Below are 25,304 nucleotides of genomic sequence, written 5' to 3' on the forward strand. Positions count from 1 at the left end.
CCCCCCAAAAAAGAACACAGGAAATGTAGCTCAAATCAAGTACATTTTATTAAGAATTTATAGGACACTGGTCAATACAACACAGTGCAATATACTCTCAAATAAAAAAAGGACAAAAATAAACCCTCAAATTTTATGACAAAGTAAAACATCCATGTACATAGCAGAGCAACACCACAGGAGATAAGACATGGCCAAAAAGAGGGGTCAGACGTCAGTGCTCTAGTGCATCAAGTGACAAAGTGCTGTACAGAAGCGCACAGTGAGTGAGCAAGAAGGAAGGTTACAGTTAAACTCTAAAGCGGGTGTAAACAGTCTCATTTATTTGAAGTATTATAAAAGTAACAATGTAGTGAACAACCCGTCCCTCCATTGGAGTAGTATAAACCCTGTCAGTTTGAGCAAAGCCTGCTATGACAGCAAAGACTGTGCAAGCACATTAATGGGCTTGAAAGAAGGAAAATTGCACATTCATTGGGAAACCATTGTTGAAACACAACTAAGTGTACGAGGGCTATGAGGTGTTAAGTATGGCTTGTAATGGATGCTGATAGCTACAATCAGTCCATCTATTAAAGATGGGAAGACAGGCTCATTAGTGTTTTCATAAAACAAGTCGAGTGTATTTGTGCTGATTAGGAGTGTGCATGATTGACAGATGCAAAGTCACTTGGCCCATCGTCCCCCTTATCGATCTTCATTAAAGACAAATAGATGTATAAACAACAACAAAAATTATATATATATATATATATACACTGTACATTATGCAGCAACTGTGACACTATTAGGTTGTGGAGAGTATCCAAGTAAAAGGCTGTGGAGTGATGCATCATAACATTTTCAAAACTAGCTCTCTGTCTTTGTTAAATCAATGATTATACAAATATATCTCCTGATTCCGGTTACCAACATGACATACACTCCCAGACAGTCAATTCAGAGGTGATTTTGTTCTCTACGTTCTTAGTGCTTGAAATGTGATCTTCTGGCATTGCTTGTATGACTCCCATGAACAAACCACACACATGTGCTGTACAGTGTAGTTAGGAGACTGAAGGCAAACATCTTTTGGAGGACTGGCTAGGTTGTTCTCCAGCATGGGATGAAGCAGGTCCAGGATGAAGAGGGCGGGCGGTGTGGTCCCACAAGTTAACCATTACTGCCAGTAATGGCTTTTTCTCCTCATCCTCCCACTTTTCCTGGTCCCCATGAAAATGGTCATGTGAACCCCTCCTAGTGCAGGAGAGTTTGCGCAGGCTCAAGAATGAAATGATAAAGCAGAGCAGCCTGGTGGGTTTCTTCTCCTTGCTTGTTTTCTTTTTCCATTAGACAGACACTCCATTAAAAAGGCACCATGCACATTTATCAGCCCAGATGGGAAGAGAACACAAAAACAAAAATACATCAGCAGCTCTAGGTTCACCTCTCCAACTCTCTGGGTCAAACATTAAGGCTTCTGTTTATATAGATTCATCTGTTAAGGCAACCTTGAGGGGTGAAAGAGAGGATGACTGTGTCAAAATGTTTTGATATAGAGCAAACAACTACTGTATGAGTTTGTGCGTTTTTTTTTTTTAAATACACAGTGAAAGAGGGAAAAAAACACTCAAGTCTCTCTCACCTTATTTACTTAGCATTCATTTTCATACTGACTCAAGCGCTTCTTGGACTTCAGCTCTTTTAACCACTGGGGTGAGTCCTCCACACTGCACAGGTAAGAGACAGACAGCAATTCACAACTGAAAGCTGATGCGGGAACAAAGAGCAACACTGCCTCCAGAGAACAGATCTTCTTACCCATTTTCTTTCCCGCCAGGTGTGGGCAGCACACGCGCTGCATGTGGAAGGAAGGGTGACTTGGGGGAGCGAGAGAGCTGAGTAGATCCGTCGATTTGACAGTCAGAATCGCCCCTCTTCTTCAGCTGGGCCTGAAAACAAGAATGGGACAAATTAAACAACTTTCTTTAGTAGGGACCAGGGTGCAGTTCAGTTGAGTTGACCGTTAAAACACACATTCTTCATTCAGTGTAGCCAATATATGACAAGACTGGGCAAGCTCAAGTACTCTGCCTTGTCATAACAAAGGTGACTGCTCATTAGCATAAGAAAGGACTAGTTAAGGTGCATTTTATTAGGGGAATGCTTTCTGCAGACTTTCTCTATTCCAATTTTCAACTAAAAAAGCTTAGGTAAAGCTCACCTTTAAAGCTGAAGGATCCATCCCAGGGAACATGGCGATTCTCTGTGGCTGGGAGGCAACGGCAGGGCTGGAGTCAGCTCTTCTGTTTGGCTCCTCAGAGTCCGAGTCATCATCCTTACTCTCAACCTTTCCGTCTGTCGAAGGGCAAATACAAATTATTGTCATATGCCAATGGGATGACACAGGATGCAGTTAGACATTCACTTGGACAATTAAATTAACCTTCTGAGTGCATCATTTCCACATACATCTGTTTTTTGTATAATTAAAAAGGAGCTCATCAGTTGAAAAAGAATTTTAACAAGATTTCAGGTGATTTTGTTTGGTGTAAGTAAGAAAATAAACACAATGACTACAGCTCTAGGTAAAACACCAACCAGTGGAGTCTCGGTAAAGCCAGTCCTCAGTGGTTTCTCCCTCTCCCTCTGCCTGGGTGAGACTGTGATGTGTAGCTCTGGAGGGCCGTGCCCGCGGGGCTCGTCTCTTCCCCAGCTGGGCTTTGGAACGGAGAGCGCTAGTGTCCAACAGAGCAGTTGGAGCCTGGACATGGAGGCACAGAAAGAAAAGACATTAGCTAGCATATAAAAACGCAAGTATAATCGAAGGCACAAACGTGAACAACATCAGCCATTACAGATCAGTTAAGGGCACATGTACCATTAAAAGAACTGAGCTGTCTTTAACTCAGGTGAGACTTACATCAGGGAAAGCGAGCGGCTGGATGTCAGATGTGGACGAAGGAAGGGGGCCATCCACACTCTCACTCTCAAACCGTGAACCATGTGCACCTGGCGTGTGTGGGGGAGTGGGCTTCCTTGGTGAAGGGCTGAGGGTGCTCTCTGAGCTGGGAGAGGCAGGAGTGAGGCTGAAATAAATAAAACAAACGTGCAGTTGCTAGAGCCACAGTTACAATCAAACTGAGTCACAGCTTGTCTTTTGTTCCCGTCAAGACTGTGGGAAGCTATGATTTCAGTGACGCACCTAAAAACAGACTGTCCACCTCCCTTGTCACCATGACAGGCAGGGCTAAACAAGACTCATTTGAGTCTTCCATGTATATAAATATACATGGAAGAGACTCCAGCTTTATATCATTTTTTGTCCATTCTCATCCGTGTGGTTTAATGTTGATATTATCTGACCACAGGAGGTCAGTAATAGATTGCAATGCAACAACTGATTAAAAAAAAGAGCACTCAAGTTATTTTAACTTTTCCCCTAAGTTCTAAAGCTAAAACCAACAAAGTATTTATCCTGCTACAACAATGGCTGCCTGGTATCACTATTATCAGTGTGAGGTTACACAAGCATACAATGCCTGTAAGGAGGATTAATCAATGTTTTTATTTCATCTTTTCAAGGGGGTCTTAAAAGTTAAAATAATGCTGGTGTTACTATTTAAACAACCATTATGTACCTTAGTTCCTTATCAGACCAGCTGTAATAAAGGGAGATGGTTCAAATCAACACTAATGTCCAAAGGGAGGTGTTTCACTCCAGGAGCTGAGCAGAAATACATCCATCTTCTTGATTTACTTTAAATGTTCTTATCACACCAAATCATTAACTCCATGATACAGATGTCATCAGTTTTGAATCAAATCATTTGACTTTTGAGATCTATATAATGTTTTCTATTCTGTTAATTAAAAAAAAAGGTTAGGCTTTCATGTATTCTCAAGCCTGTGACTGTAAATAAAAATATTTTATCACTATTACATGTAATAGCGAATATGAAGACTGTTGCTACTGGCCTTAAATATTAAACACTACTAGTGCCCTGATAGCTGCCCGGTTTCAGCGGCTCATCATCAGGCTAACATTTAAAATTTATCGCGTTGTAATATCAGAACCGTGCATACACAATACTGGTGGTTTGAGTCCAGTCGCTGATATCTGTCCCCGTTTCCTTTCCACCTCTCTGCAACCCACTGACAGAATAAAGGCACAACAGCCCAAGCAAACTAATGTCAGAAAAGTTTGTACTAAACAAAGTATTCTGACGTTAACACAAACACATAATGCCATATTCTGTGCATGTCCATATAACAGTCACTGACTGCTTACAAAGAGGCTCTTTTATGCTCCTCCTGTCTTTGAAAAATTCCCTACCCCTGGATCGGACTTGAGAATGGGGCAAAAATACAAAAACACTACATAAATAAAAATGGCCAAGTCTAATAGCTTTGGAACACTGACCTGTGTGCATGTCACACCTCTGGACAGTGGGGAGTGAGTGTATGTTTACCTGTCATCAGTGCGCAGTCCCGTCTCCCACGTCCCATACTGACTATCAGTCTCATGGACCGGAGTTTGTGAGTCCTTCCTCTCCTCTTCACCTTGGGCACTTTGCTTCTGCTGCGCCTAAGGGCAGGAAAGAGGGAGATTATTAATAAACATGGGAAAATCACGTTGGTTTTCAAGTTACGTGACAGAACAGCCTAAGAGACACTGAAGGTAGCTCTCACTGGACACTTGGCATCTGCAGGTTACACCTAAGAATCTGATCCCTGGTTAAGTTTGGTCAATATATGTGAATTTCTCCGCATCCCTGAACTAAACCTCTTAATAACAACAGGAACACATGATCATCATCAATTATAAAGTAGAGTAGTTGGTTAATCTATGTCCTGACTGCTGCTGTTGCTGCTAACAGAGCTGCATCCTGACGAACCTGAGCAGCAGTGGGGACATGCACAATAAAAGGTAAAGGGATGCGCTAATGGAGACAGGAAACAAGTGGGGACAAAGGCTGAGATGGGTGGGTGACCGAGTGCGTGTCAGCCATCTACTGAACCATGCCTCTTTTAATGAGGCTGGTACAGAGGACATACTGTCTCAAAAAGACACAGAGCTCACAGAGGCATGCCTGCACATGAACTGATAATCCTGGCCTAAATAGGAATAATAAATTAACCCATAGAAAACAGACAGAGAAATGTGACACACCTGGCTCTGTGACTGCTCAGGTTCCTACACTATGAAAACAGTTCACCAATGATGTTTATACCAGCAACAAGCTATTGTTCTTAGATATTGATGAATGTTATCTTTGTTTTCTTTGTGTATGTGAACAAGAATCAGGTCAAAAGACTTCAAGACAGATAAGAGACAGAAACCACACTTGAGGTAGAGTTGTGACTGTAGAAAAACACGTTGATTGAAGGAGCATGATGTAGCTGAAGAAAGAGAGCGAGGAAAACAGTGGGGAGGATGTTATTCATCAGCCAGGCCTTTCCTGACCGGAAAAAAGAAAACTGAGAACAGCGGGAATGTGTTCAACATGCTCCTTGCCTCTGACGAAGATCAGCCTCTTCTCAAGGATTTACAGCATTCACACTTTTCAAGTTGACATCACATGGTCAAACCACTTACTCTGAAATACATACACTTCAGAGTCCTGCTTCCACTGACAACAATGAATCAGACTTCTAGTCCAAATCAGACTGTAGCTTGAACAGTAAGAACATACTCCACTGGTGGTGATTTAAACAGGGCAACTAATTCAACCAGATGAGGTCTTCCTTAAAGAAAAGGCTATAGCAGGATGTACCTGAACTACACAAATGTTATTATGTAATTAACTTGTTACAGCACCAACAGAAGCAATATACCAACACCATATATGACACGAGCTTAGCCAGTAATATAAGTTTCACATCTGTAAATAGGTTTTTCAGGGGTATGATGTGATAAACTTTTAAATATGTGGAAACTGATGCACATTTTCAAACAACCCCCACTGCAAGACATTCATAGCACTTCCACCAGAAAGTTCCTGGTACTTTTTGTTCTCAGGAACTCAAGTCCAAGAACGCTCCCTGGTGCAAAAGTTCCTTGAGTGCAGTGTGATTTGAATCTCCACAGCAGGACTAAAGCCCCAGGAAGATTAAACAAATTAGCCTGCTGACAGAAAGTTGCAGCAGGGTATTACAAATGCTGCATGGTATTTGACCAATCAGCAACATTCAGCACTGAAGGTTCACCCAATAGCTCTTGGACATTCAGAAAGAACTGCCCTGTGACTAGAGAGTTTTTTGTGTGTGTGGGGGTGTGTGTGTGTGGGGGGGACACACGAAAAGTGTCAGACATATTTGTGGGGAGAAGTTCACACCCTGCCTGCTGTCTCACCTTTGAACACCTAACCAAACACTGAGTAAACTGGTCAGACTGTCAGTTTTGGAAAGCTGCAGAAACACAGCCCCCCTTAAATTTCAATGTCAAAAAAGTGAAGGGATGTGATTTCTGAAGCTATTCAACCACCTGACACACACTTTTGTTAAAACATACAGTGGAATCGGGGGACTGCCATCAACTAAATGTGTCAGTATGAATGATTTACAAGGACTATGGGACACCGCTAAGCATACCATGTAACTGTGCCATCCTCAGTTCAGTTCCAACTTGGAGACCTTGGTATTAAGTCATGCTTCTGTCTTCTACCTGTCGCTGTACGCTACTATCAGTTGTCAAAATGCCAACAAAATCTTAAAACCAGGCCTTGTAAAATCCTCTGTGTGCGTGCATGTTATTTCACACACCCAGAACACACCCTCACCTGATCAGTACAGAGGAGGAACACTGCTTTTGCTAGAACATGTTGAAGAGAGGTGCCATTCAAAAACAACTCAAAACTGAAGTTATAAAGCCTATTACAGGCTTATTCATAATCTCAAACCATTTATTATTCAGTAAAATAGGGGCTTAACAGCCTTGGCACTGAACTTCAGTTGGACTCTTTCAACTTTCTTTGTTGTTGCAGTCTGCATTATTCTAGAGACAACACCGGGTTAGACAGGTTTGTTAGCCAACCAATAAAACCAAAAGCGTTTAAGGACTAAGACTGAATAGACACTCAGGTGTGAGCTCTCCTATCAACCAGAAACATGGAGATAATGCTTGATGAAGGACGCTGAAACAACAAGCCCAGTAGCAATGATTTATAGATGTCAGGAGCAAGGTTTTTCTTTAATAACATTAGCAACAGCCAGCTTCCCCTAGACAGGACGGGTGTGACGGGGGAAACAACAAAGAACGGATGAATGGAAGGATGGAGCAGAGAAAGGGCTGATCACTAATAGGGTTAACTGACAATCTGAGGAGGAAGGGGTTGGGACACAGCTGTGGAAACTTCTACTTGCACTGATTGCTGAGTGCCGCACATAACCCAGTAACACAGGACAGACAAACACTGGTATCTGAATTGCTCCCATCTCAACAGTTGAATGGAAAATGAGCAACTGTACTGTTGTTACCTGAAAAAGGAAAGGGCTCGGCTGTTCGGCACCTAACAGATGGTCTTACATCAGAGGAGAACGGGGTGAGCTGCTACATTAGATATAATAACCTCATGTACGTGAACAGAGCATCCAAGACGCAAGCTTACAACCCAGTGTGTGACACTGCTGTGTGTCCAGGATCCCTATAAGTGCTGCAGTCTTAGTCATCAAAATGAATAAGAGTGTTCTTTCAAACCATAAAAAGTTAAAACTAAATGTTTGTTTATATATTTTACTATTGCAGCTAACACTAAGACGAAAGTGCCTGTTGATCAAGACATGTCGAGCTAACAGTAAATAGATGGAGTGCTCAAAGACCCTGTGAGACTATGAAAAAACTATTCAATCACAACATTATCCTTGCAATACATCACCAATCTCCATTCTCTACTCACCTGCTCCAAACAATTTAGCAAGGGTGGAGTGGGAGAATATGCTCTGCGTGCACTTAAGCACACAGCAGTAATCAATATCAATATCATACAGATATTCAAAGCAACTGCTCCCGCAAGCACTAATCTCACGTCAACAAAGGGGCATTGCAGCTGCATGTCGGAGGGCTTACATTAAGACGAACTCTGCTAGGAAACCCAAATAATGCAGTGTTTTTCTTTCACTACATAAGTAGCACATACAGACAAGGAGTCAGAGCTGCACAAAGTGTCTAGTAAGAAGAGAAAGGGAGAAAAACCTGACTGGGCTTTAGACTTGAACTCAGACGGTGCTTATTCTCAATCCAGGCTTTGCTTTCCTAGGTGCTGCCAATATGACCACTGTTTGACTTCAAAGATTTGTCAGTTACCTAAATATCTCAAAGTGCACAAGCACAGGACCGTGATTATCTGAAAATGCAATACAGTAACACACAATAGCAACATGTTACAAGTATCTGTAAAGCTACAGTTACTGTGACTTCTCCATTTGATAATTTTTAGTAATGCTCACTTACCAGGGTTTTCCCTGCCATAGAAAGGCTTAGGCATAGCACGCAAGTGTTTTTTGCAGAGCACCTTAAGCTGAATGAACATAAAAAGGGCTTTAGGCGGTATCTCAGACTGAATGTACACTAAAAACAACAAAGAATTCTATATATTAAAAAAAGGAAGACTTTTGACTGTATGTACAATGTGTTGCCAGCTGTCATTTACAAATACTATAAGGATAATAGTTAGAAAGAGAGAGTAAAATAAAACTCTAAATTTCCTTTGACTAATTTCAAACTCCCCAGCCCCCACAACCCCCTCAACCCAACCCTCTGAAGGCCTGGGGAAAACCCCGCATGCTTACTTTAACTTTGTTGGCTACTAGGAACAAATGGCTTTGCCCAAACCATTTATGAAACTTGGGTCCAACATTAATTACTTTATCCCATCTCTATGTGTCCTGTCCTGCTGGCCACTACTAACACACTTAAACCATCAGAGGTCATGTTGCATTGTGGGTAATCTAGGCACCAGGTTTTAGACAAAGAAGAATGCATAAAATTAAAAAAAAGCCTCTGCTTTTTGTAAGAATTACTTATACTAAACTGACTTTTAGATTTTTTAAAATTGTGTATTACTAGTGGTTTCCATATTTACTGCGTGTACTGACATAACAACAGGAGGATGAGTTGGAAGTCTGGCCGACACGAACAGTTGGTAGTTTATATTTATAACATCTGATATGACACAAATGCCATTTCAGAGTATTTCTGTTTTATAGAGATCTGTAAACCTGTCATCTTGCAAAGTCATTTGAGATCATGAGCAACTGCTGACTATCAAATGCCAGTATTTACACTGTATGACTGTATAGCAACAGAGGAAACTATGATGAAGTCACCTACTCACAATGAGATTCAGTAAGGCAACAATAATTCTCTGGTTAAATGGGTGCTAGCATTACAACTCTATTGGCTGAATTTCTGGTAATGCTGTCACAGGCTCACACCTGAAAACGGTCATGTCAAAAAGTACACAAATAACGCAAACAAAAACCATTCATCGTGTTCAGGCTGTCATACACAGCTTAAGATTTCCTTTACCTACTATAACAACAGCCAGAGCTATTCTTAGAAACCCATACCAAACACATGACCGTGGTCACACATGAGAGACAGCTCTGACAGGACAGAAAGCTAAACAAGTATCTATAAATGTGATAGGGAAATTCTCAATAGCATTCAACATCCTAATGCACAGACCCACGTTCCAACTCCAGAATCAGTCTCCATCTCCGGACGTACACACCCACCTTAACATTTTTTAGCTCAGGAAGAAGTGGGCTTTTCACAGCCTCCTCCCTCCTCTTACCCATTTACTGGCTACCTGGCCACTGCCCATCCCATTCCACAGTTACTGACCTCTCACCGTCATTCTCCCACTTACCACCAGCCCAGTTGGGAGGCATGCAACTCTCACAGACCACAATGTCAGCAGGTGATGTCTAAGACTAAGCCACACAGACATCATGAAAACACCACTTGTCTTTACACGCTGTGACTCATGAGGTGCTGCACAGGAGTTCAGCAAACAGGCGTAACCTAAAGATAGGGACAACCTCACTGCAATGTATCCAATAACTTCATAAATTTCTAAATCTGTCCTTTACACAGAGCATACACAAGGTTAGACATCCAGGAAAGTGACAGAAAGCCGGGGGGAAAAAAAAAAACAATCATGTTACTAAAGCACAATGATGGACAACAGAATGACCTGAAGAACCAGTATAACAACAGTATTTCTAGACAAAGAGAGGCAAACAATGAAAGGCTTACACTGTGGCAAAGACAATATAAAACAGAAGTGATGAAATATGGTCAGGGACAGATGAGAAGCAGGAGCGGCTGTGCATAACAAGGCAGATGAATAAGTTCTGGACATGTTTGGCTGGAGACCAAATAGTTGACGAACAAGCAGCTGCTAACAGTGATAGTATAAAACTGCAGGGACATTGCTGCATTATGATTTAAATTGCAGTTGTACTTTATTTAACTCTAACACTCATTAAAGAGATACTACTGGCCACACAGTTATGGTAAATACTGGCTTGACTGGTCAGTTTACTGTTTGTAACTGGCATCAGTGATGATAGGAAACACTAGTACTTATCTGGTGTGTGTCTGTACTTTAAATGTGTGTGTGTGGTCTTACAGCAATGGGGGTGTTGGGTGCAGTGCGCCTGCGTAAGGACAGACGTTGCTGGCTGCGTAGTGAGAACCTGCGGATGGATTCCCTGCTGCGGGAGGCCAGCGAGCGCAGGGAGCTGGTTCTCTTGAAGTGCCCGGTCTCATCCTCTTCCCTGCCTCCCCTCTCCACAGAGCTGGATAAAAAGCTGAGCGCCCCGTGAAGGGAGCGACGGACATTTCCCACCCATCCCGACACCTGAGAGTGAGCCACTGACAGCTTGTCTCCCAGATACTCCATCACAACCCACTGCTAGTACTACCTGCTGTGTCAGAACAGTCTCTGAACTGAGCTGTGACTCTTGTCAGGTGCTAGGTGCTCACTGATGCGTGTTGCTGGGTCAATACTGCAGCAGTGAGGAACAACAACACAGCTCAGCCGGTTCGACGTGGGGATGCTGGTGGTGTTTACTGCAGCACAGAGGATGCCTGTAAATCCCTGACCATTACAGGACCGAGCCACTTCTCAATTTCACTTCTAAATGGCTTTTCTAAATGTAGTGCAGTCCCACGAGAGCCGTCAGGACTTTCTTTAAACTCATCACCATCAAGACTCCAGGCCGGTGGCCTAAGTGACTTGTGAAGCTTTCTAAAGTCTATTTCAATGCACACACAATATGCTAGCTATGATGTTCCTGGCAAAAGGTCCAAGTGGGCATGTAAAGGCTACATATAGCCAACACTTACAATTAGTTACACAGGGCACCACTTAAGAATATAGCATCAAAATCTGTCACGCTGTCTACCAACAGGTTTCTCAGCCATGTTTGTCTGGCTTCAAGAGCACAAATAACAAACTGTTAGAGTACAAATGTGACGAGCAGAACAAACAACTGTTAGAGTACAAATGTGACGAGCAATAACAATCAGAACCTAGACATATGATTTATGTTGAACACAGCATTTGGTTTGCTATTTCCGTCATAGGTCGACTGTGCTAATAATTCTGAGACTGAGAATTGCTCTGTGCCGCCACCACCACCAGTCCTCCAGGTGAGAGCTTCTCTGTCCTCGATTAATTTGACAGCTCTCCCAGATCCAGATTAAAAGTTGAAGAATCCATCCATCCAACAAAGCTACATCCTTGTGTTGCGTAGTACTATGCTAACTTCTGGCAAAAAAAAAAAAAGAACTGCAAGGAGAAATGGTGCAGGACAGCTGGTGCCAAAAGGAAAACTGCTGTAGTCATTCATACTCCATAAGGGCAACCAATGCAGTGCCAAAGAGAGGAAACGGGAGGTGGTACTGTGGTGGGGAAGTCAAATCCAGAGGTGAAAAGAGGAATGGAGGGAAAACGTTTCTCTCCTCGCCTTTTTCTGCAGGTATGGGCAGGTAAGAGAAAATGCGTCAGCAGTGCTTCTCTCTGCACTAAGCGATATAGGACTCACCGTCAAGGAAAAGCTGGGTGGAGAGTGAGGGAGAGAGAGAGAGAGAGAAGGGGAGGTCCCTGATTCAAAGTGGGAAGGAGAGAGGAGAGTGATATATGCTCTGCAGTGCTCTGTCGCTCCAGCCTGATTCAGTGGCAGGGCAAGACAGTGAAGTATCACAAACAGAAACAGGACTAAAAAGAAGAATGAATGATATCAAGCCATTAAACAGCACCTCTATTCAAAAGAGAACAAGAGCACCAGAGAAAGGCAGGATAACAAAGTGTGACATAAATCAGATATGAATGAGGACAAGTGAGTGACTCTGCTAAAGACACAACTATAAATAGATAATTAGACATGCATGAGAAAGGAAAGTGAAAAAAAAAACCAGGTGTGGCTCTACCAACAAAAGAACACTGCAATGTTGCTCATCAACCTGTTTGTCAGCACAGTGTAGCCGGAAGCCAAAATCACAGCAGTCTAGTCAGTGTTTGCTTAAATCTCACTCGGACACCAAGAAACAGGCCTGGTACCAGGTTTCTGATCACCTAAATGAACCCACAGTGGGCAACTCCAGGCGCACTACAAAGAGTTAACCTCAGAGGAAACTGGGACAGAGGGGCTCATAAAAGCTATCCACATATGCCCTCTGCAGGTAAACAGATGACTGTTTCTTGGAAGTGCTGTGTCAAGAGCAAGTCTGCTGTGAGGTGCTTGGTTTCCAACAGCACACAAACCTTCCTGAATAATTTTTAACCACAAAGTGCAAGGTGATATTATTACTATATTTTTTTCTTTCATTAATAGTGTGTTATCTCAGTATTATCCCCACATGATAATCAAGTGGAGATAATCCTCAAATAATCAGTCCATTACTGTATTCTATCAACAGAACATTTATCTCCAGCCACTGTGAGTGTCAAGGAATTATTTAAGTCATTTCTTTAGAAAAATGCCAAATATTTGCCAGTTTTACAGCCCTGTAAATGTCTTTTTGATTTGGACTACTGGTTGTGAAAACAAGCAATTAAAAAGATGTCACTCTGGGCTCTGGAAATTACCGTGTAAGCCATACTCATAAGTCACCTAAAAATGTATTATATCCCCCATGTTCACAATAATTTGGGACCACATATACTGGTAGCTAGGATGATGGATGGCAGGAAAGCTCACTTCCCTTCTACTGCTTAAAAAAAAAGGAAAAACACAAAGAAGAACAGAAAATGTCAGAGGCATGGCATAAAAACTCTGTAGCAAGACGAATCTTGAATCTTATTACTGCCCCAAAATAATAATCTTCATCCTCGCACTAAGCATCAGCTAGTGGAAGTGACTCACGGCAGCTCATCACTTCCCTTCTTCTGCTGACCTCATCATTCTGTGCACAGCCTAAGCCAGAAGCTCAACCAGCAGCTACACAAAGAAGACGATACAGGATGTAGGACAAACACTATACTGTATCACTACCTACTGTACATTCAGTATTATATCCACCATAGGAACATCTATAATAATACAGCTGTGCTGTCACTTACCCAGAGGCAGTGTGGAGTCAGGCAGCATGACCACACGTACAACACAGCTCTCAGCCTGGTGCCCATCTCTGCTCTGTGACACTCACCTGCTTCAGACCCTCTGACCAGTGATGTCACCACACAGCTACTATTACTTCATCAGTGAGAGTCTGAGGACTCCTCCGCCAGCAAATACAACTTAAAGAAGTATCATATCATATCTTATGCTTGATAACGTTCAGATTTTGGCATTAAACATTTGTAATTTTTGTAACTCCTGTAGCCAAATTCTTTACCAAACTTACAAATCAAATTCAATCAATTTAACACCAAGCCATGGTGTTTACGAGTTTTTATTTGTGGTGGCACTGTTATAGTTTTATAATATATTAATAACAGTTTGATTACATCATATGAATGTGATATTTTCTTTGATCTTAACTAGAAAATCTTTAGTTTTACACCGAAATCTGTAAAGTTAAAACTATCCCAGGTCACAGTCAAATTCAGCTGTACCATTCAGCAGACATTTGAATTACAAACACTAGTTCCTGTGATTGCACACATGTAACGCAGCAGTGTGTAGTGTGTACGCAGGGACAAACACTGCAGTCACTCAGTGGAATTCAAACTATTTTTATTTTACTATTTTCAATTTCACATCACATTATTTTATTGTGTGTAACTACTCTTGTGTTTGATTCAATTGTTGTAATAATCTCCACTTCGGCATTTTAAACCAGAGCAGCAGCTCCAGTACCAGCCAGCAGATGATTGTAGCTCAGCTGCTTTCAGTCCAAAGACACATACACTGACTGCAGGACCGAGACCAGTACCTGCCCTGACAGCAGCCAGGGCGACGCTCACAAGCTTAAACACAGCCACCAGATGGTGGCAGTGATTGTAAACTCTTGGTGACACACTGTTTCATGGCACAGTGCAATTATGACGCACAATACGCTGTAGCTCTGGGTTGGCCTTCAACCTGGGCCTACAATTATAGTCTCAGTGACAAAGAGCCAACTGAACCCAACCCTGTACATCTGACAAACAATGGACATGCTTGAATGCACATGATGTAAGTGTGTATGGGGTGTACGTAGGAGTTTACCAATTTCAGAAAATACAAAAACTGATTTAACCTGGAAGGTTAAAAGCTGGGAATGACAGGTGCGACCCAGCAGCAGAGGGACAGTCACACAACTTTGCTTGATCATTACAAGTCACTTCAGTTCACAGCACTCCCTGAGCGACACTGATCAGTTAGAACATGTACTCATTAGCCATTTGTTTAATTCAGTCCTGAATTACAGGTCTGAGAAGCTGCAGCTGCCACTTCCCTGAAATGTGACATGGGCAGGGTGGGGTTGAACCTACAGTAGGAGTCCATGCTATGAAAATTAGTCACAGAGTCCTAACAACCTGAGCACAGCAGCAATCAGCTTTCAGTGGTCAGTGAACTAACTGGGTTCCAGTTCTAACTACTCCTCTTTGCATGAGACACTCAGCCTCAAACACACACAGAATACTGCACATGCACGCCCCCCTCTGTGTCTCACAGGGCTGCGTGAGTAACAGGCCAAACAAAAAATCCGTGTCTCACAGGCCTGCGTGAGTAACAGGCCAAACAAAAAACAGGGACTGAATGAAAGGAGCACAGCCAACAATCAAACTGAAGCAACGACCTGGAGCAACAGCTTCAAATCTGAATTCAAGTTTTGTTTGAACACAGTTTACCATAGCACAGACAGAGCTGCAGTCTGACTTGGCTAGACTGACCACATATTCTCCATCTAAAATGACACTTAAAATGGCAGGACAAAAATTATAACAGCTTTGAACTTGGCTCAAAGGCTCTGTCATTTCTGTTTCCTGACTTCTGCTGTTTGAGTGCCCACTAGTCAGAACAATAACATTTGCACAAATATAAATGCAAGAGCTATGCAACTGTCTCTGAAGGACAGGCGCATTCCCATACATGCAGTGATGCATAAGTATAAATCTGACTTTACCCAGCTGTTGCGCTCCTGCTGTCTGTGGGCACTGTGACTCCTCATCCTGGAAAGGCTTCCCTCCACGCCACCGCCTGAAGGAGCTGATCGCCGTGACACACTGCGTGAACGCATCCTGTTCAGCTCCTAACAACACATACAGGGACCAGAGTGAACTCCGCGTCTGCATCTCTCTAATACACATCTCCTCTGAAAGCTGCTCACTACCAGGCAACGGTTTGTTGTCAGTCCGTGAGAGACATTCATATACCACATCATAATTTGGATTAAACCCTCTTAGAACTACATTCAAACTTTCTGACTTTTTCAGGTGCAAATTTACTGCTGGACAAAGTAGTGCTTGGCCCACCGAGGGCACTGTGTTGCCCTCGAGTACCATAGCTTTCAGGTAGAGGTCTTCACTTTGCTTCTGACTTTGCTCATTGTGGTCGGGTCGGCTCGGGTCATGTTTCACTGTCTCGGGTGTACCACTACATTCAAGATCCAAGTGGATCCGAACAGATCTGAGCCTGAGTGGTATATGACTGATGATGTGGCGCCTCACAGTCACTGTGGGAGACACTTAAATGAGGCAAGTGAGCTTTTTTTATATCTTCAACAAATTAATCATTACATGAACTCATGCCACAAGCAAGGCTACCATTCAAACATTGTGAAATGATATTTATTCTAAAAATCTAATCAGACCAGTCTTTTCCCCCCAAAAGTTCAGTTTATAAGCTATCCATTTTTTAGTAGCTTTTAATTAAACTGTTAAAAATATATTCTGTCTTTTTACTGCCTGGCAAATCACAGCATATTTTATTGTTGCAGGAGCTGGAAATAGAACTTTGCATTTCTATTCTATTCTATATTGCTGCGCTTTTCCATTGCTCCTGTTTGTTACTTGATCTAATTAGGCATCAGTGTGGTTTTTGGTTGTGTCTGCTCGGGTGGACCATGTTTTGCATCGGGACCAGTTGTCTTTGGGTATATTCAGGTCAGGCTGGCAGAGTTTGGGTCCTTCTCGGGCTGGGTCTCTATTTTTTTTTTGAGAATTTATTTATACATGTTGGGTTTGCGTCTGTTTTCCATGGCCTGTTTTGGGTCTAAATGTTTGGACCTGTGAAGACCTCTACCTCCAGGTGTGAATGTGTAACTGTGTCACTGTGAGCAAGACACTCAGTGAACACCAAAACTCTTTAAAAGACTCCAAATGCACATAATGTATTACTTTCTACTAGAAATTACTGATTTGTGTCTGACTGACCTGTGACCCATGTGACTTCCTGCGGCTCTGGGCCCCTCGCTTGCTGTCTTGAGGCTGTGGCTCTCTGGGGATCCAGATCTGCTCTGCAGGAGCGCTGCTGGAGGCTCCAGAAGGGAGGCTACCAGTTTTGGCTCCAGGAGAAGGGGCCAAGTGCTCATCCTGCATAGAAGAGAAGTGCCTCTGTGGAGCCAGGAGCCGCTCCTCCTGCCTGAGGAGGTGCTCTTGACTGAATTTGTTAACCTGCTGTCTGGGTTCATCCACAAGCATCTCAACAGGTCGCCGCTCCCATGGGTCCTGAGCAGACGTTGTCCATACTGCGCTGGAGAAACCTAATGAAGTCTGCGGTGGCACCTTCCAAATAATATCTCTCTCAGGTGTGGGCTGCAATCTGGCCCCAGACCCAGAGTCTACGCCCTGAACACTAGAAAAAGAAAAGTCTTTACTGGGGGAGATCTGTGACTGAGATGTGAAAGAGTCTATGTCTAGGATGCCAGGTTTGTAAGACTCTTCTGCTCTGGGAGACGGCTCCTTCCATCGCACGGTGTGGTCACTGCGTTGAGAAGGAGCCTTGGAAATTGGGTCATTTCGAAGCACGGAGTCCAAATCCACCACTTTAGGTCTTAGAGATGAAGACTCTAACCTCACCCTTTCCTGCTCCTCTTTCCTCTGCTTCTCTTTCAGGCGCTGCCTCTCTGCTTCTTGCTGTTTGGCGACCTGTCTCATTTTATCTGCCTCGTCCCTTTCCATCTTCTCCCTTAGTCTGCATTTCTCAAACTCCAAAATTCTTTGCCTGTCCCTCTCTACCTGCTTTTGCTTTTCAAATTCCATAAGCTGTCTTCTCTCCATCTCTTTCATCCTCTCTACCTCATCCCTCTTCTGCCTTTCTTTCTCCAGGTCTCGCTGTCTCAGCCTCTGGTTTTCTAATTCTTGGCTTTCAGCATCTAGTTGTCTCTGTCTCTCCCTTTCTAAGTCTCTTTGTCTCTGCCTCTCCAGTTCTCTCTGCTTTTCCCTCTCAATCTCTCTCTGGTGCTCCTTCTCCATTTCCCTTTGTCTTTCTCTTTCTTTATCAAGCTCTCTCAGTATCAACATTTCCTGTTCTAGTGCCATCTGTCTTAGTTTCTCTGCATCCTCTCTCTCCTTCTTTTCCCTAAGTCTCTGCTTCTCGAGCTCGGCGACCTGCTGCCTCTCCTTTTCTTTCTGCTTCTGTTGTTGAAGCTCTAAAAGCTGCTGTCTCTCCAACTCTTTAATTCTCTCCAGCTCCTCCATCCTCTGTTTCTCTTTTTGGATTTCCAGCTGCTGTCTCTCCTTGTCCAGCTCTCTCTGCCTCTCTTCCTCCCTTTGTCTTTGCCTCTGCCTTTCCTGCTCTTGCAGTTTCTCTCTTTCAATCTCTCTCAGTCTCTGCAGTTCTTGTTGTTTTTCTCTCTCAAGTTGCCGCCGCCTCTCTTTTTCCATTTCCCTTTGTTTCTCCCTCTCCAATTCTTGCAGTTTTTGTTTTTCAAGCTCTATCTGATTCTGTCTTTCCAGTGCAAGTTGTTTCTGCTCCAACTCTTGTTTCTCCTTCTCGAAGGCTTTCTGCCTTTGCCTTTCAAATTCTCTTTGCATCTCTCTCTCCTTCATTTGTGCAAATTGTAAATGTGCTTGTTTCTCTAGTTCAAACTGTCTCTGTTTTTCCCTCTCAAGCTCTTTCATATAACCCAGGTGTTTCTCTGTCTCCTTTTTCAGTTCCATTTTCTTTTCAACCTCCATCATTTCCTCTGTCTGTGTATCCAACGCTGATCTGATCTCCCTGTGTGACATGTGTCTCCTCATCATCAACTCCTTGACTAGATCTTGAGATTGAGAGGTTTTTCCAAAAGCTTCTTCTAATGATGGATTCCTCCTCAGTGAAAACGTCCTCCCTTGAGAGCCAGCCAGAGCAGACCTCATAGAGATGTCTTCAGAGAGCACAGTCATGTCTCCCATATTTGCTTCTGCACCTACAGGAGAAAGTGTCTCCTGTATTTGTCCAGTCAAAGCAAAGTAGGTTGCCCTGGGTTTCGGCTGTTCTTCCGCCTGCAGCATTTTCAGACGTTTAGGTGCTGCTGTCACTTCCTCCTGCTCTATCTGTCTCTGTCTGTCTCTGTCATTGTCCAAAGCCACTTCCCTTTGTGATTCCTTTGGTGTCCCTTTCTCCACACCTGAATCTTGGTCAAGATCTGTCGTGGCCCACTTCTGCAGAGCTCTGACTCTCAGATATCGTGGATGCTGTTCTGGTTTCACGGCCAAGGCCGGTTCTCCTTGTGCTGAACCAGTCCCTTCTGCCGTAAGCCCGCTCCCTTCTGAGCGCCTGGGGCGCAGTGTCATGGCCTTATCCTCCCACAGAGCTGAGGGGACATTCTCACTCACTGCCCTGTTTTCTTCGACTGCTTGCACTGTGTCAAAGGCATGGAACACCTGCAAAGGACTTGACGGAGATACAGGCTCTTTGTAGGTGGCAGTGACCAGAGTTCCCTTGTGATCACTATTTCCACTTTTAAATGATGGACTGCTGAGTGAATCCTTGGTCTTGTTTACAGGTTTAGCCTCGTCCACCATCACCACACTGTGCCTCTCCACAAAATTATCAAACAAGGATGCTCGCACCGTCTGTACTTCATCACCGGGACTACTTTCCTTGGAAGTGAGGCCAAGCGGCTGTCCTGCCTCAGGTCCTGGATGGGTGGAGGTCTTTATGAGCTGCTCTTGAAAATCTTTTAAATCCACAAATGTCCTTGGGTCACTGGGGGTGACAGCTGACTCTTCAGTCTGAGAAAATTAAGAACTATACTGAGAATTGTTAATTGTTAACAGCAAGCTTGCAACTTACTGTCTATTAACTGAACATTTATTCTTTTTTCTTAAACATTTTCACTATATAAAACACTACGGAACAATATACTGTATATGGAATAATCTGAAAGAAATAAAAGCTTTAAAAAACTACTCTGAACTAAAATATTCTTTACTATGAAACCAGAGATCCTAACCAATGTGACTTGACAACAAAAGAGGAGAAAACACAGCACATAGTGACTGAGTGAACAGCTGCCAGCGTAGAAACGATATCTCCTTGTTCTACTCTGACCTCAACACCAAGGGTGTGGTGCAGAGGTGGTAATCAAAGTCTCTCTGTGATGACTTTTCCCCCACTGATCTCCTCTGTGTGTGTGTATCATAACCGACAGCCGCATTAATGTGTTGGTTGTGTTAGGTTTAACAGCTTTACACAACTGGTGACAGTAACAATTCATTTTGCTGCAATGACCCATTTCCTCAAGGGAAATTTTCTGCTGACTGCACAGAGACAAAGGTTGACAAGTGATGTTAGCTCTCTTTTAGGTAAAAGGTGTTTCCTATTCAAATTTATAGCAGTATCTACATAGGCAAATACAATGAGAATCTTACTTAAGAAACCTCACTGGAGCAGTGCAAGTGAAATGTTTGTGAATGCAGGGGTGAATACTTCTGTTTTAAGAAATTGTATGTATAAATTTATTTGCCACCTTGAGGACTGAAAATGAAATAATTACAGTTGTATCAACGTATGAGAAATGCAAGTATGTTTAGGGGCATAACATGTGAAAGCCTTTCCTGTCGATAAGCTATAACACTGTTGCTCATTGTTATTCTCATTTGCCTACTAAACATAGACTGAGCCCAACAGAAAGCAGTCTCTATGAAGCTGCATCCCTCTCTTACCCTCCTCTGAGGATCTTTGCTGAGCTCATGGCGGTCTGTTGCCTCACTAAGGGAAACACTGCCAAGGTCTGGTGACCTCTCGGATGAAAACCTGACAAACACACATCACACAAAACAAAATCCATGCATGACAATGGAACTTCTGGACAAAGACGAAGGACAAAAGCAAATTGAGGCGATAGAGCAGCTCTTACCTTTTAGTTAGGTCGAGGGGCAGGGGGCGGACCTTCACTGCTGGTTTGGTGACAGGACTTGGTGTTGATATTGTATCCTCGATCAGCTGCTTAATGAGCTTTTTCACACCCACTGGTGGCTCAGTTTCAGGAGTCGGCTGCACTGGAGAGGGAACATCTGACCCTTGGCTTGTGGGACTTTCCACAGGAGAGGAGGATGAATCAAGGAGGAGACTGATGCGTGACTTGATGCTAGTCCCACACTTATTCTCGTCAGTCTCTTTCACAGTCATTTCTTCTGTGTTTTTGTTGCTTTGGTGTGAGACAACAGGCTTAGCTACACCATCAGGAGCAGGACTTTGTGGTGTGGGTGTGGTTTTCTCTTCCTCTCTCTTCTGTGGTGGTACCTCCTCCTGTGGGGTGTTCTCCTTAGTGTTTGCTTTAAGAGTTTTACGGTGTAGCGAAAGACCAATAGACTCAAACTTGGATGTGAGATCGGCTGAAAGCGGCCGTCTCCCACCCCCCCAGCGAGGGGCAGGAACTGGTGTCTCACTCTTGGTTGGACTGTCAAGAAAAATGGCTGATACAGGTCTGGGCCTTGCACATCTGGGCTGGGGTCGCAGTGGCACAGGTTGACCTTTTTCCCCTTCTTCTTCCTTCTCTTGCTCTACATCAACAAGAAAACCCAGAGACTTGGCTCTGGTAATGGAGGCCCCATCTTTGTCGGATGTTATCTGGTCCTGCTTCTCTTCTTCCTTTTCAGCAGTTCCAGACCACTCTGCAGCTGGAAGTGTTTTCAGGCTCTTGGAATGGACTGAGCTTGATGCACCAGGTTTCTGCCTTGCTGCTGGCACAGGAGGAGTGGGTTTGCTGGGGTCTCCAGGGTCAAGAGGGGGGGCTGGTTTAAATGGCTGGACTACTGGCTTGGCTGTTTGTCCACTGTTCAAATTATTAGAGGTTTTAATGGTGGCTGGGGGAGGGCGGTTGAGGTTGGTTGACAACGGTCTGGGTTTGCCAGTGGCAACTGGTTGCTGTGGTTTTTGATTGGATGGAAGCTCTGGTTTGTATCCAGCTAGGTGAGTGGACTCTGGTCTGGGCTTGGTTTGGGGCTTAGGAGCAGGTATTGGCTTAATAGTGGGGTTTTTATCCACAACAAAAGGTTTGGGAGTGAGCCGAGGCTTGGGTGCAGGGACAGGTTTGTTTGTTTCTGGATTGATGATATGAGACTGGTTGATGGAAGGGATCTCAGTGAGGTTCTTATTGCTGGAGCCAGTCAGGGGACTCAGGTGAAGTCGTCCTCCCGCCATCGTCCTCCCTACCTCTCCAGTCTGAACCTCCACCTCAGCAGCCATCCTCATCAACAGCACCTTTAAATAAAAAGAAAAAGGCCTATCTATGGTCATTTTTATTATTGAGGTGTCTGACCACGGCACACAGCATCGGCTCATAATTAGCCTCATGACACTAACTCTATCTAGCCATTACTGTGGACTTTGTCATGGGAGTGCCTTGCACAGCAGCACAATGGTACATGTGTGAGAAAGATATTTACACAAGATTATTGATCAGTCAGGCAGGTTAAAGCACACATGTTGATAATCAATGACCATTTTATCATCCACATTGACAGACCTTTCTCAGAGAAGACATTTTGACATAACACTGATGGACTGCACAGGTGTGAATAATAAGTAATAATAGTAATTTCACTGAGCCATTTCAGACTCAGGGTCTTGGTGTCTCACTGTCTGTAAATAAGACCTTTTTCACAGCAGACCTTTTGATTTTTCAAGGACCTAATAACATTAACAATGACTCAGATCTAATGACGTTCCCCAGTGAAACTGGAGTCAGTACAACTGTTGCCTCTGTTGAAAGATTATAATTTTGGGTAATTTAATACAATACTTCTTAAATTAATCATAATACATCTGAATAATTCCTGTAAAACGTGCAGCACTAAGTTAAATTACTGGTGCATCAGAGATCTGGATTGGCTACCTGTTAATGTGGATCCTGAGATGGGGATAGGCTGGACAACTGTACAGTGTCATTGGTTTTTCTTTTCATGTTGTAACAGGCAAAACAGGCTTAAACGGTGAATGGGGGATTCCACTGTAAACTCATACCAGATTTCCATTAATGATGTAGCTCCTCCTCAAAAGAAAATTTAGATGTCTATCCTAAATGAACTCTTCAATCTGAAAAAGGTATAGTGATAAATATCAGCTGACACACTACAACAATAATACGTTTTATCAGTTGTTTCTATTGTAAGAATGAAGAAAGGAAACATAACTCAAGCATTTCTGCGTTAGACCTTTAAGAGGCTCCTTCTTCACATCTGCTAATGCTTTCCACATGTTGCTGTGTTGAGATATTCCTTAGTACAGACCACCAACAGCTCTTTCAGAAAAATGACATGCTGGATGAGACTGCTGCAAATAATCCCAACATATCTTACCTGACCAGATGTCAACCATCTGCTGTAGAGCTCTGGCACTTGTTGTAACCAAGCAGTGATGTCATATCACACAGGAGACAGGAATCAAAGGAACCTAAAAGAAACAGACTGCGTCAACAAAGCTTTTCACTGCTTAAAACTGCTGGGCTTAAGGCTGTGGTAGGCAAATCACAGCAGAGCTATTATAGGGCTGTGCAAATGCTTTCTTCACTGTTGTGCTGTCACGCCTCCATAGAGAAGCAACATGATGATAATATTTACACTGACACAGGCTTGAGTAAACATAGTCACACCCATACATTTGAGGTGATGGCATACACTCCGGCATACCAAACAACAACAACAAAATACAGAAGGAAAGTTGTTAATTGAATGTTGCTGTGTGTTAACTTTTCCTGTTGCTACATCTTTATTATGCCCTAAATCACCGCTCCTCTGTCCTCGCTCTCATGCAACATACAATACCTACACGCTGAGCTAGAAATGCTCTTCACAGCGCTGCTTACTGTTCAGTTCCATAGGAGCAATATTTACTCTTTTCTGTGAATTTCAGCCACCTGCGTACTAAGTGCAAACCACTTAGCTGCCGGTTAATTTATTTTAATCCATAAATGTACTACACAAATATGGAAAATGAAAAAAAAAGTAAAATGATGGTGAAAAAACACAAAGTGACCTGCAGGCAGCTAACAGAAATTGTAAAGTTGAACTTTGGATGGTTACAGCAAACGCCTTCAGCTTAGATGGAATGCTAAACATTTGCTGTGATGGTGGGTTAAGCAGCACAGCAGGGATTAGGACAGCCTTTTACAGCCTACAGGAGTACCCTATTTAAAGCTTGTTAGTAAAAGCCACAAATAGCAACAGTCAGTCTGTATTTCTTCTAGTACAGTATGTGCATATGTTAATTATTCAAAACATTTGGGAGGCATCCCTAAGAAGTAGGTGTAGCACAAATCAGACATTACTTTGATTTCTTGCAGAAAGTACATACAAAAAGGAAAATGGCATAGAGTAAGCCAGCAGTGTTTTTTGGGTTTTGACTCAGTGTGTAACAAGCAAAAGATAATACAGAAGAAACTTCCATACAACAGACAACATTATACCAATTTAACTGTTACCAACTAAAAGAAGTATAATATTTCTCAAGTGAGTTCTCACATAGTGTACAACGTTTTAAATTACAATCTAATGTAAAAATGCAACACCTAAAGCTACAATGCAAGTTATCTGGTGTTATCTGAGAAGCCTGAATACAGTGTATCCTGGATGTAATATCAGTATTTATAAGAAGAAGACCCGGAAGATGAAGCTAATATTCCTGTTTTCTTGCCATCAAAAACTAGTTTAAAACAGGGGAAAGCACAATTAAAAATGTCTGTACATGTTCCACGGTGTGCATCCCAAAAGGAACATAAATACATCCAACACAGAGCTCCAGAGTAGTTATTCAACTGAATCTAAATAGCATTACAGCAGCAGCTAACTTTTATTACAACCCACATCAATGTAGCAATTAATATAATGGCCAGTCCCAGTCCGGGATTTACAAGAAGTGTTCCCGCTTCATCCAGTCCTGTGTGCTCACCTAAACTACCTCCTATCGTAGACAATAACGTTACCCAGTCCACTTTAGCACGACAGAGCTGGCCTGCTCAGGATAGGACTGCATTTACTGCACCAAACCTGTGCACAAGCACTGAACGAGCACGGTTCATTTAGAGCAAACATAGATTACAGGCTGTCTACAAACTGGGCGACTTTAAATAACAGGGAAGTTAAAAGCAACAGCTTGCTGGCTAGCAACCAGGAGCTAACAACTCAAGAAGCTGAAAAACACTGACTGAACCTGTTTGATCAGAGTTGGAGACAACTTACCAAGCGGGAGTCTGTTAGCCTCTTGTCCTTTTCGAAACTACTTCAAACTCGACGTATTTAGCCGACTTAGCAAAATACCTACGAACATTAACAGCTAACTTATGCAGAGGCTATCCACAAAGCTATCTTAGCTGGTTTAACTAGCTAGCCAACTGGCTGGCTATCCCGTGTCAGGTTGCAGTGTTGTTGACACGCTGGACTAGACACCTCCGCGCAAGGACTGACTGATTAGCCTCTACTCCAGAGTCAAGCGAACCAGCGCGACCTGTGTTCCGGACA

At 43.1% G+C, this 25,304-nt stretch overlaps 1 protein-coding gene across 1 annotated transcript; it reads right to left on the reverse strand.

The window, feature by feature from the left end:
• Positions 1-30: 30 nt before the first annotated feature.
• Positions 31-25,304, reverse strand: LOC109954768 (titin homolog). Its single transcript, XM_020590312.1, has 13 exons — positions 25,026-25,304; positions 23,148-23,241; positions 20,705-22,050; positions 20,511-20,601; positions 16,794-19,577; positions 15,545-15,670; positions 4,452-4,567; positions 2,903-3,068; positions 2,581-2,743; positions 2,204-2,337; positions 1,801-1,931; positions 1,625-1,709; positions 31-1,490 (listed from the first exon to the last, which is right to left on the reverse strand). The coding sequence occupies exons 3-12, from the start codon at positions 22,039-22,041 to the stop codon at positions 1,634-1,636; spliced, it is 5,124 nt and encodes a 1,707-aa protein (XP_020445968.1). The 5' UTR covers positions 22,042-22,050; positions 23,148-23,241; positions 25,026-25,304; the 3' UTR covers positions 31-1,490; positions 1,625-1,633.

The sequence above is a fragment of the Monopterus albus genome, unplaced genomic scaffold (assembly GCF_001952655.1).
Source record: "Monopterus albus unplaced genomic scaffold, M_albus_1.0 scaffold12.1, whole genome shotgun sequence".
NCBI lineage: Eukaryota > Metazoa > Chordata > Actinopteri > Synbranchiformes > Synbranchidae > Monopterus > Monopterus albus.